The 11,378-nt window shown below is 33.6% G+C and overlaps 1 protein-coding gene across 2 annotated transcripts in view; it reads right to left on the bottom strand.

Moving 5' to 3' along the window:
- Positions 1-625: 625 nt before the first annotated feature.
- LOC150108070 (WD repeat domain phosphoinositide-interacting protein 2-like) overlaps positions 626-11,378 on the bottom strand; it is a 109,900-nt gene continuing 99,147 nt past the window's right edge. For both annotated transcript variants that reach the window (XM_090390593.1, XM_090390594.1), the window contains exon 11: positions 626-7,147. In XM_090390593.1, coding sequence (XP_090246719.1) covers positions 7,113-7,147 — 35 coding nt within the window. In that variant the 3' untranslated portion in view covers positions 626-7,112. The remainder of the gene's footprint in view (positions 7,148-11,378) is intronic.

The raw sequence follows: 11,378 nt of genomic DNA, 5'->3' as shown, positions 1-11,378 counted from the left end.
AACAATTTTTGCGGCCCTTCCCAGGGAGACTGTAGCATCAGCTTGTTCGAGGTTCCGAAGCAGAATTGAAGCTGTGATCGATGCTAATGGTGGTTATTTTGAGTAAATCTTGTTGATAGTATTGTAATTAACTCTGCCTGTAATGTTTTTTTGTCAATTCATTAAATTTAATAGATACAAAGAAGATTTTCTTTTTCCTTACGAAACTGTAAAATTTATCCCGAACACCCTGTATATTCTAAAAGAAAAAAGAACAAATTCCAATTTGATGAAACATAGGGTTTAATGGGTTTTGAGATATGTCTTTCTTGTGGTTCTATCAGTTGCTTTAATATCATTTTTGCTCTAGGTGTTTATCAGTACTTTTTATCCCCCCCCCCCGCTTCATATCAGGCAGCTAACATTGAATACAGTGATTGATTTCCACAATATTCAGAGGAAAGCTTATTGACAGACTCAACAGTTTACACATAAAGCACACCCGAGAGAGACTCATCTGTCAGTGGATTGTAAAGATAGTCAAGATGACAATAAAAGTTGGAACTGGGAACTGATGGAGTATAACTTATAAAGAAAATCAAGTTTAAAAATACAATCTTTATTTAATCAAATTGCACATAACAAATAATTACCCCCATCCCCATATTATAAAACTTCCAATTCATACAAACTTAACATTTGCCATCATTAATATAAATACAAAAATATTTTAACACTACATTCTCACATACAATAAATATCAAAAACTCAACTGTATGTACAAAAACACAATTCACTCTTGTATTTACATAGGTATATACAGACATCACAAAACAAATAAGAGATTAATTTTTTTATAAAATGTCATTTTTCTTTAGATGTATGATCTGAGAACTAAAAACAGTTAACAGAAAATTCATCACCGATAACTTCGCATGGAAATAGCGATGATATCCATATATGAAAAGCAAATTCAAAACAAGAAATATTTTATGTAGTATTTAATTTGATTTTATTTAGCTTTCTGAAATATTTTTTATTGTATAAAGTTATTAATATTCTTTCCTACTTAGATACTACAAGCTCTGTAATTGGAATATTAATTTTTACAAAACTGGAATAAGATGGTTAGGAAGAGAGGGAAACATATTTAAGAATATTTAATTCTTCTACCATTCACTATTTTTCAGTGCATTTTGACACCCATCCAGGCGTGATATATATGTTAAAGATACTAAAAAATTTTATGTACCTGATTTTAATCTTTTCCTAAGTAAGCAAAACAAAGTTTTACTATTGAAATATATTCACGTCCGAGTTACTTGTATATATAGAGGCTAATGACTTCATATCACTAGCCTTAGTATGTATCCCATAATGCAAAGCACACCCCCTTTCAGGCGTGTGCGCACGCGCGCACACACACAGAGAGAGAGTCTGCCAAAAAATATATATACACACTTTATAACAGATGTCACCTATGGACTTTTCTCGAAGTTGGATCAAATTACAGTAACAACGTGTAGTACGATGTTCTCACAAAAGCTGTTGTTACTCATATGAATACCAGCATCAACACGTGACTGGTAGGACAGTCAAACAAAATGGCCGAGGCGCGATTGTCGTTTGAGACAACACGCGCAGCAATCCCACTGGACATTTTGGCCAATGTTGCCCAAGCAGTAGTTCACTGCAATAATAAGTGTCTACACGCTAATTGGTAACCACTTTCAGCCCCTCGTATAATTGTAGAAGTCAAAGGTAACTTGTGTTCATCTCTTGATGTCTGTATAAATTTAGTATTGCAATTTTTATACAGGTTTTTCTTTTGCTGAAATGTGTATACATTTTTTTGCCAGCTGTGTGTGTGTGTGTGTGTGTGTGTGTGTACATGAGGCTGGTCTGAAAAGTTCTCAGCCTAACAATGAAAAAACGAATTTATAATTTGAAAATTATTTTTATTTTTCAACATAATCTCCCTTAAGACTAATACATTTATTCCAGAGCCATTATCCCATCCACGTAGTGGTTCTCAGTAAGATCCGCAAAATACCCCTCTACAGCTGCAATCACCTCTTGATTCAAAGAAAAACGTTGATCAGCAAGGAAGAGTTTCAGTTTTGGGATCAGAGGGAGCCAAATCTGGGGAATAGGGTGGATGTTTCAACAATTCATAGTGCAGATCCCTTAATTTTCCCATTGCCAAAACACCTTTGTGGGCAGGTGCATTGTCCTGATGAAATATGATTTTTTTTCTTCTGCAAACTGGGTTTTTTCGAACAAATTTTTTCGTCTAGTCTTGTTAAAAGACGGAATAACATTCCCCAGTTATTGCTTTACCCATTTCAAGATAATTAATAAACAAAATGCCTTTAGCATTCCAGAACACTGATGCCATGACCTTTCTTGCTGATTTTATCTTCTTTGGTGCTGAACAACCAACTTCTGTCCACTGTTTTGACTGCTGTTTAGATTCTGGTGTGTAATGATGAATCCAAGTCTCATCCATAGTAATAAATCAACACACAAATCAGCTTTATTCTTGTTAAAACGCTCCAAGCACTGTTTAGAGATTTTCATGCGAGTGCGTTTTTGTTCTGCTATGAGCAAGCACAGCACCCATCTTGTGCGAAGCTTCTTCATTTGCAATTCTTCATGCAAAATTCCTATACGTTCTTTTGAAATGCCTAGTCTCAGCAATTTCATGCACTTGATCAATGATTTCTGGCGTTGTTACACTTTTTGGACATCTGTCACATGGATTATCTTCAAGGCTGGTACGGCCACGTTTAAACTCGGCAGCCCATTTCTTAATGGTCGAAAATGAAGGAGAAGAGTGCCCATAAACTTTTATGAACTTCGAATGAATTTCTTTTGGTGTTAAACCTTCTTATACAAAAAAAATTTATAACTGCACGATACTCAGTTTTATCCATTTCAAGGGATAAAACTGAGTATCATGATTACAGCAACGCTTTTGCTTTGGACAGCTGTATAAAACAAACTACTTGATAGAATGACTTGCAATTTCACATGGATGCTTATGACAGATGTACCAACTTAGAAAAAAAAACTTGCCGGATAGTGCTGCCACCTATGGTCAAGGCCGAGAACTTTTCAGACCACCCTCGTATGTATATATGTATTTATTTATGTGAACTAATTCAGAAGATGAGGTGTTTCAGTTATTGAATACACATGTACTTTGAAAATGACCCCACTTTTCTTAAATAGTTAGGATATCTTGTATGCTATTATTGTTTACAGAGCTAGTTTAACCTCCTTACTGGCTGATGTGGATGAAATAGTGAGACCAAATTGCACTTCTTATTCATGTTATTCAATGGGTGTTACAGACTCTTATCCAGATTTAGCTGGATGTCTATAGACTCGTGGCTGGTTGGGGGGGGGGGTAAGATCATAGGTGAACTTCCACAAATCCTGTCTTCAACTAAAATGCTATCAGCAGCTGCAATACTACCATCATCATCATCATCAAATTCCTGACATGTACCTTAAGGGGTGTACAGGATATGATAGTATTATATGAAAAATTTTACATTATTACTAACTTCCTATCTACAGTTTTTCTCCAAATCAATCTGTTACCTGTCAAGACCATACTAGTCTTTACATATTCTCCAATACCAGTATTTTATGGCACTAAGAAATTTTAATTTTTTTTTTTTCAGTAGAGAAGACAAAGTACAGATGCATGCTCCCAAAGTGAAATATATAATTAAATTAATTTCCTTGTGAATTGTTCAAAAATAAACTGTAATCAGAAATATGTCATTAACAACCAACTGAATAGTGTACCTTCTCCATCCAATGAGATGCATATTCAAAACTTGAAATTAGCATGGATGTTTAATTGTTTCTAGGTAAGAGATGAATTTCATCATCTGATGTGAAACAACAGCACTGCTTACTGGAAGCCTGAAGTGGCTTCAGAAAGTTCTATATTTAGCCTCTAGAGCAGGATTTCGGATCAGGTAAAAAGGAATAAAAACAACTAAAATATTCCCTAGCCAGCCTACTGGTGTATAGCTATAATACTGATGTACTATAGTTGTACAACCTTCATCAGTAGTAGCCATAAAAAATATATACCACTGCCCAAAAAAAAAAGAAAAAAAAAAGTGGAAAACAAAGCATAGTTGTGCTTTTTTTTTTTTTTCCTAAAAAGGGACAAAGCAACTGCTTCAGATAATTTAATTTTTTTTTTTATGAGAAAGTGATTATTATGAATCTGAAATTACAGTATCCACCTATAAAAGAAATAGGCATTTTTGTTCAGAATTATTTAAAAGAATGGAACTGGAAATTTCTCACTTTAGGTTATTACTTATGGCTCTTTAGTGAGACTTCTGAGAATTGTTTCTTCTTAAAGATCATAATTGTGATGAGTCTCACATAGCTTTCAGCCTGGTGATTGTTAGAATTATTGTCTAGTAACTAGAAAAGATTTAAAAAATATATATATATATTAAAGACCTCAGATTTCAGATATGGCAACAACTAGCATTTGCAATAAACAAGCCTTATTTTCAGGGAATAGAACAGAATGAACAATATTTACACACACACACACACACACACACACACACACACACACACACACTAGGGGGGGGGGCTGTTGTCACGTTTAGTGTTCACTAAAAGTGAACATAAACGTGAAGGTCAAGACTGTTTGCGGAGGAATGTTCAGGGGCCTCAATCCTCAGTTCAGTGACCCGAGAAATCGTATAAAGGATGTCATCTAAGAAAAAAAAAAAAAAGAAAAAAAAAAAGGAAGTGAGAACTTCAAATCCAGTCCACTCGGCATGCATCATTGGCCCATTGAAGTTGCGAGGGATGGCCACCGGAGAAGAGAAGCAAGACCAGCATGCATTGCCAGTAGGACAGTCTGCTAAGTGTCTTGAACATCTGACTCCTTTGGCCGATTCAGTAACACCGGAAAAAAATGTGCTTCAAACCCAGGGAGTCATCCACGTGGGATGACAGAATCTTTGCGTGGACATCAAACCCTGAAACAAATGGGACACCAAAGGAAAACTAGGAACGGGTATATAGTAACGTTAAAGATATCCGAGTACATTTTGTTGCGATTGCTTAAGATATGTGAAACTGATTGAGAGTCTGCAGGACATTTATTGTGCTTAATATAGTTCAGGACTGGAAAGCTAATCTAAGAATAAATTGTTCACAAATATAGTTGGAAATACTTGTTATAAATTATAGAGCATGATAATCCTAGAAATGAGAAGGGCTGATAGTTTTCTTTGAGTGTTAATATAGTATGTTGCATGACTCTTTGCATATAATGTTTAATTGCTGAAATTTTATGCAAAGTTAAGAGAGAACCCTTTTTTACCATACGATACTGTATAATTGCAGTTTAGTTTAAATAAAGATGTTTCTTTACAAAGTGTGCTGCCTGATCTTTATGCAATGTTTCCAAAAAAATACCAGACCTGTGTGTGAAGGAATTAAATATTAGCCGCAACTGTTAAATTAAGCTTTAGGATAGTTTCAGAGTACATCTAATACCATAAGGAGAACACTGGTGGCGCAGTCGATAAATCTAAATAAATTTCCAGAGTTCTCCCGGTACCGGAAAAGTACTAATCTGTAGAGTAGAGTTAATAAAGGATAGGGAAAGTTAAATTAAAGATAAACTAGTGTAGAGAGAGAGAGAGAAATAAGGATAGACAGTAATAGAGTCAAGAGAATAAAAAATAAAAATAATTAAATATGACACTAATAGGAAAATATTACAAAAGGCACAGCAGCAGTAACATTTACATCTATATGTAAGAAATAACATTGCAAAAAACAACCTCTGTGTATAATGCAGACCAGGGATTACATTGTATCTGGAACTTGGTAATTCCCAAGGCAAAGAAAGAAATTTTTCACAAATCTTTTGAGCAACAAGCTATAGTACATGAGTACTATATAGCTGTACAACAATAGGCTGGCTAAGGAATGTTTTTTAGCATTTTGGTTATTTTATTTACTTTTCATTGTAATTTTTATTAATTTTTACCTGGTTCAGAAATCCTGCTCTAGAGACCAAACACAGAACTTTTTCAAGCTACTTGAGGTTTGCAATAAGCAGTGCTATCTATGGTCTCGCATTAGATGACGAACTTCATCTCTCACCTAAAAACAATTACAAACATTCTTCCCACTGCAAGTTTCAAATATACAGCTCATTGGTTGGAGAGGAAAAACTTATAGAGAGGGTAAGTTGATATATCTTGGTCGTTAACAACATATTTCTGACTACAGTTTATTTTTGAACAGTTCACAAGATAACTATGTATTTCATTTCACTTTGGGAGCATGCTTCTATACTTTTTTTCAGCAAAGAAGAGAAATATAAAATTTATACTATTTTCTTAAACTAGCTCTGTAAATGATATACAATGTCTTTACTGTACAGGAAAAGTGGAGCCATTTTCAAAGTATGTGTATTTCGAGATTAAAAAAAGATATATATCACATCTGGATGGGTGTCTAAGTGCTCAGAAAAATAGCGAATTGTTAGAAGAATAAATACTCTTAAATATGTTGCCCTTTCTCCATAACCATACTATTCAAGTTTCATAAAAGTTAATATTCCACCTACAGAACCTGTAGTATCTAAATAGGAAAGAATAATGATATTATGAAAAGCTAATTAAAATCTAAAGAAATAATACATAAAGCAACTATATTTTGTGATATCGTGTATTGCATTTACTTTTCATATATGAATATCATTACAGTATTATTTCAATTTTCTAGGGAAGAAATTCTCAGCGAATAACATTTTCCACAATTTTTTCTGTGATGAGTTTTACCTGCAATGAATTGCGTGGGCATGACTAAAAACTATATGCACTTCAAAATGCATTTAAAACAATGAGACTGAAATGCAGCAAAAATGTTTCTTAAAAAGAATACTTCCTTGCAATTAGATTGAATATTATGCAATGCCTTTGAGAAAAACAGTGTATTGTATGATTCAGATCTTCTCCAGCTACCTTTATAAGTTTTCTTAAGTAGTTTTATTATTTCGAAGAAATTATAAAATATCCTTCAATTCTTTTTATTGTGGATCATTCATATCTATTACACCAACATCAAACTGAGTTATGAATGTCGTCGTCATCTACATCTGAAAAATATAAAATAGCTCATTCTGAATTTAATATTTTGAAGGGTAATTCAATTGAATTTTATTACTATTAGGAATAATTAGGAAAAAGGCCAACTGAAATGATACAGGCATTATCCCTAATCCAATCACTTAAGAAAACGTAAAAATAAGTACTGCGAGTATAATCAGTAATTGGAACTTTGCTAGGACATGTCAGTCTAAGTGCTGTTCACCATTAGAGCATATTTTATTTGATCAATAATTTTCATTAATAATCCAGGCATATGAATGGGAAAAAAGAAGCAATTTTTTAGAGCACCTTTCCCCCAGTTGGTGCAAATTTCTAAGAAAAGTCATTAATTCCTAATGTTCTCATTAAGAATTAATGATTTTAGCTCTCAGATCCATAAGTTAAAATTGGCTTGAAACTGTCTTGTATACAGCTAATAGTGTTTTGGCTAATTTCTCTCTTATTCCATATAAATTTATTCAGTTGACTTCCTACCATATAGTTCGCCCACCGTTTGTAGATCTCTCCTTGGCATTTTGCCAAGAATAGTCTATTCATGCTGAAGGAGAGAAAGAAATTAAGGAGATGTACAAATTGGTCGCCAACATGCGAAATCACGTGCTTTCTTGACTGTTGCTGTACTAGTTTGATTTTTGTTGTCGCATTTTTGCATTATTTTTTTTTATTATTAATTTGTATGATGGATCCAGTACAGTCAACAAGTTCTGTTGTTAAACGTTTCAGTAGCTCTTGCAAAAGAATACTGAATAATGTGCTGACATTCTGCAAAAAAGAATCTTCTCCTTGTTCCTCTTTCAAGTCATAAAATGTGCAAGTACAATTGTGGGCATATCGGGGTCAACTGTTAAAAGAATTCGTAGGGAATCAAAAGGTGAAGGTAAGCCAAAATTTAAATCTCTAAAAAAGTGCCAGAGTAAAGAAAACCATCGAAACCGTAGCTTTGAATGATTTTGATGTAGACGTTATAAGAAGAACTATTCACAAATTTTACGTGATAGAGAAAAGAGTGCCAACGGTTGCAAAATTGATTCCTGTGCTTAAAGAAAAAATTAATTTTCCTTGGAAAAGAGAAACTTTAAGGAAAATACTTCATGAAATCAGGTTTTGTTTTAAAAAGTCCCAGAATAAAAGGAAACTTATCATGGAGCGAAGTGACATTGTTTTATCTAGAACGCAGTATTTGAGAGCAACGAGACGTTTCAGGGAGGAGAAAAAACCAATTGTGTATCTAGATGAAACTTGGATTGATAGTAATTTAACTTATGGAAAATGTTGGCAGTCAAACCAGAAATGCCTCTCGGTGCATAATAGTTTTGTGTGCAGGTTGAGAAATGGGTTTTTTACTGTATTCAAACTTACTATACAAAGCCAACTACCATAGGCAAATGAATTCTACGATCCTCGAAAAGTGGGCAGAAGAAAAACTGATTCCAAACCTTCCTAAAAATGCTGTTAAAATTGATAACGCTTCATATCACTCTATTCAATCAAACAAAGTTCCAAATTGGTCGAATAAGAAGCAAGTTCTTATGGATTGGCTCTCTGCAAATAACATTCCCCAGATATGCGAAAAACTGAATTGCTTAATTTGGTCCAAAGAAACTTGCTCACAACTAAACTATTTAAATTCGACATGATGCTCAAAGAGCATGGATTTCTAGCTTTCAGGCTACCACCATATCATTGCAATATTAATACTATTGAGTATGTTTGGGCAGAAGTGAAAGGTTTCATTTGCCATTGCAACGTAACTGGAGATATTGACATGTCGAAACTTTTTAAGCTTTCAGAACAGGCGATTGAAAGTATTACAGTTCAAAACTGGGGAAAATATTGCTTTCATGTCACCTCATTGGAAAATAGGTATTGGGACAGAGACGGAATTATCAAAGAATTATGTGAACCTTTGGTGATCAGTTTAAGTGAAAGTGATGGCAATTCGGACACCGATTCAGATGACTATGAAGATTAAAAGGATTTGATAATGGTATTTTTTCCCAAACCTTTTTTTGCATGGGTTTGTTAAAAGAGTCACAACAAGTCATAAATAATTAATCGGTTTAGGACATTAAAGTGTCTCAGTTCTCTCAACTGTAAGTTTAGAATATCTAAGTTCATTTGAAAAAATTTCTGTTTTTCTGTATAATTATTTTTATTTTATAGAAAACTTTCTTAAAAATAAACTTAGTTAAATTTTTGTTTTATGTTATACCTTTTTTAATTTTGTTAATACTCTACATATTTTTCCAACTGTTATACAAGCAAAATAGTTGCACTTTAAAAACTACAATGTTCGTAAAAGAAAAGCTAAATTTTCCAACCTGTAATAATAAACAAACACATCCCAGAAGACAGATTGATTTTATCAGAATGGATTCTCCTTTTCCTGACATGTGCAGAAGTGTCGAGGGACCTCCACTCGATGGGCAAACTATACTGGCTTTATTGATTATATTGTTTATTTCCATATTTAATTTACCATCTTCACTAAAAATCAAGCCTAAGTAGCTGAAATGTTTTACTTGTTCTATAGGTTCTCCATTAAGGATGCAATTGATATTTTCAATTGTCTCTTTTGTGTGTCTGTGAAATCTATTAATGAATATATTTAAATATCACTATATTTTCATATTATACTGAATATCTGACTTGTAATAGATGAGTGTGAAAAAAACTCGAAGCTAGTAATAAAACCTTAAATTGTGTTCAACTAGCACAGTCTTCTGCATATATGGCAAGAATTGATGACATGATTTATATTATAATGATCAGAAGAAAGCCTTGGAAAGTAATTAGTAATTACAATCCCGCGATTAATGTGCTTGATGCGTTCTTTAAAACAGGTGCATTAATCAAATATAATAACCTATAGGAAAAAGAATATTTCGTTCCTCAAATTTCTTTTTTGACTCTTAATTTTTTTTATAAATGAATTAGGGTATGTCTCAGGACTTAGTTAAAGGAAAACCATGAAGCTGAAAGTCAATAAAACATATTCAGAATATAAATTTATTATTCTGATTCTTAACAAAGAATTCAGCTAACGTAGTTTGGCAGGCATTCCGTTTCTTTTCTTCATACATCTGACGGTATGGCCCTATTGCCTTTCTGCAAATTTTATTGCTTCTCTCTTTATCAAGGTGAGCATCTAAGCATTGCTGCTTAAGAACTTTGGTTGCTATGGCCCTATTGCCTTTCTGCAAATTTTACTGCTTCTCTCTTTATCAAGGTGAGCCTCTAAGCATTGCTGCTTAAGAACTTCGGTTGCATGAAAAATATGCCAATTTGTTTCTCCAAAATCTCTTTGGGCTTGTCATTGATTAAAATTTCAACATATTCTTCGGGATCTTCCCACTGTGCATCTAAATTTAGCAGGCCGGAATCACTCAATTTCTCAGAATGAGATTTAATTGACTTAGATTCATTTGAAAAGCCTCTATAATCATTTGTACAATGTGGAAGAATGTGCTTCCAAACGGCTCGCAGTAATTTCATTTGACTTTGAGACTTTATAACCAGGCTGAGATTTCTCTGTTTTGGCCAGAAAAAGTCTTGGAAGGGGTTCACTTTCAAAAACGCAGTTTCATCGACATTAAATATTTATTGGTCAAAATAGCCCCAATTTCCACAATTTTCTTCAAAATCTGAAGAATTTGTGGCAACTTCCTTATCTACATTTGCAGCTTCACCTGTGATTAGAACATTATGAAGGCTATTTCTCTTTATGAAACGTTCAACCCACCCCACACTAGCGTGGAATTCTTCTCCATCATTGATAGCCCTTTATTTCAAGGATGCAAAGAGACAATGCTTTTGATTTAATAAGGTCAGTGGATCTGATTTTGGTTACAATCTTCTATCAGAAAGATGTCCCACTAATTCAATGATTATAATGCTTTGATTTCGAGTGCATGCATAATGAACTTGAATCAACCCTACCTTTCTCTATGTATTCAGCAGTTTTGCTTAAAATTGCTCTTATAGTTGATTCACCCACTTTTGTATTCTTGTCCTATCTTTGCTCTGGACTCGCCTGTTCATTTTCTTTATTATTTCAAGTTTTTCTTCTAAAAGAGATTAGAAAAATTTACATCATACAATTTTTCTCAAAATCAGTCTGTTACTTGTCAAGACTCCAACATTACCAGATCTTATATTTCTATCATCTAAGGCACTTTATACTGCATCAATCCACCTATATCTTGGTCACCCTCTGTG

The sequence above is a fragment of the Typopeltis vanoorti genome, chromosome 3, assembly GCF_054136105.1.
Source record: "Typopeltis vanoorti isolate ZY-2024b chromosome 3, IOZ_Tvanoo_1.0, whole genome shotgun sequence".
NCBI lineage: Eukaryota > Metazoa > Arthropoda > Arachnida > Uropygi > Thelyphonidae > Typopeltis > Typopeltis vanoorti.
The sequence above is the reverse complement of the archived record's forward strand: the minus strand, read 5'-3'. Positions and strand labels throughout refer to the sequence as shown.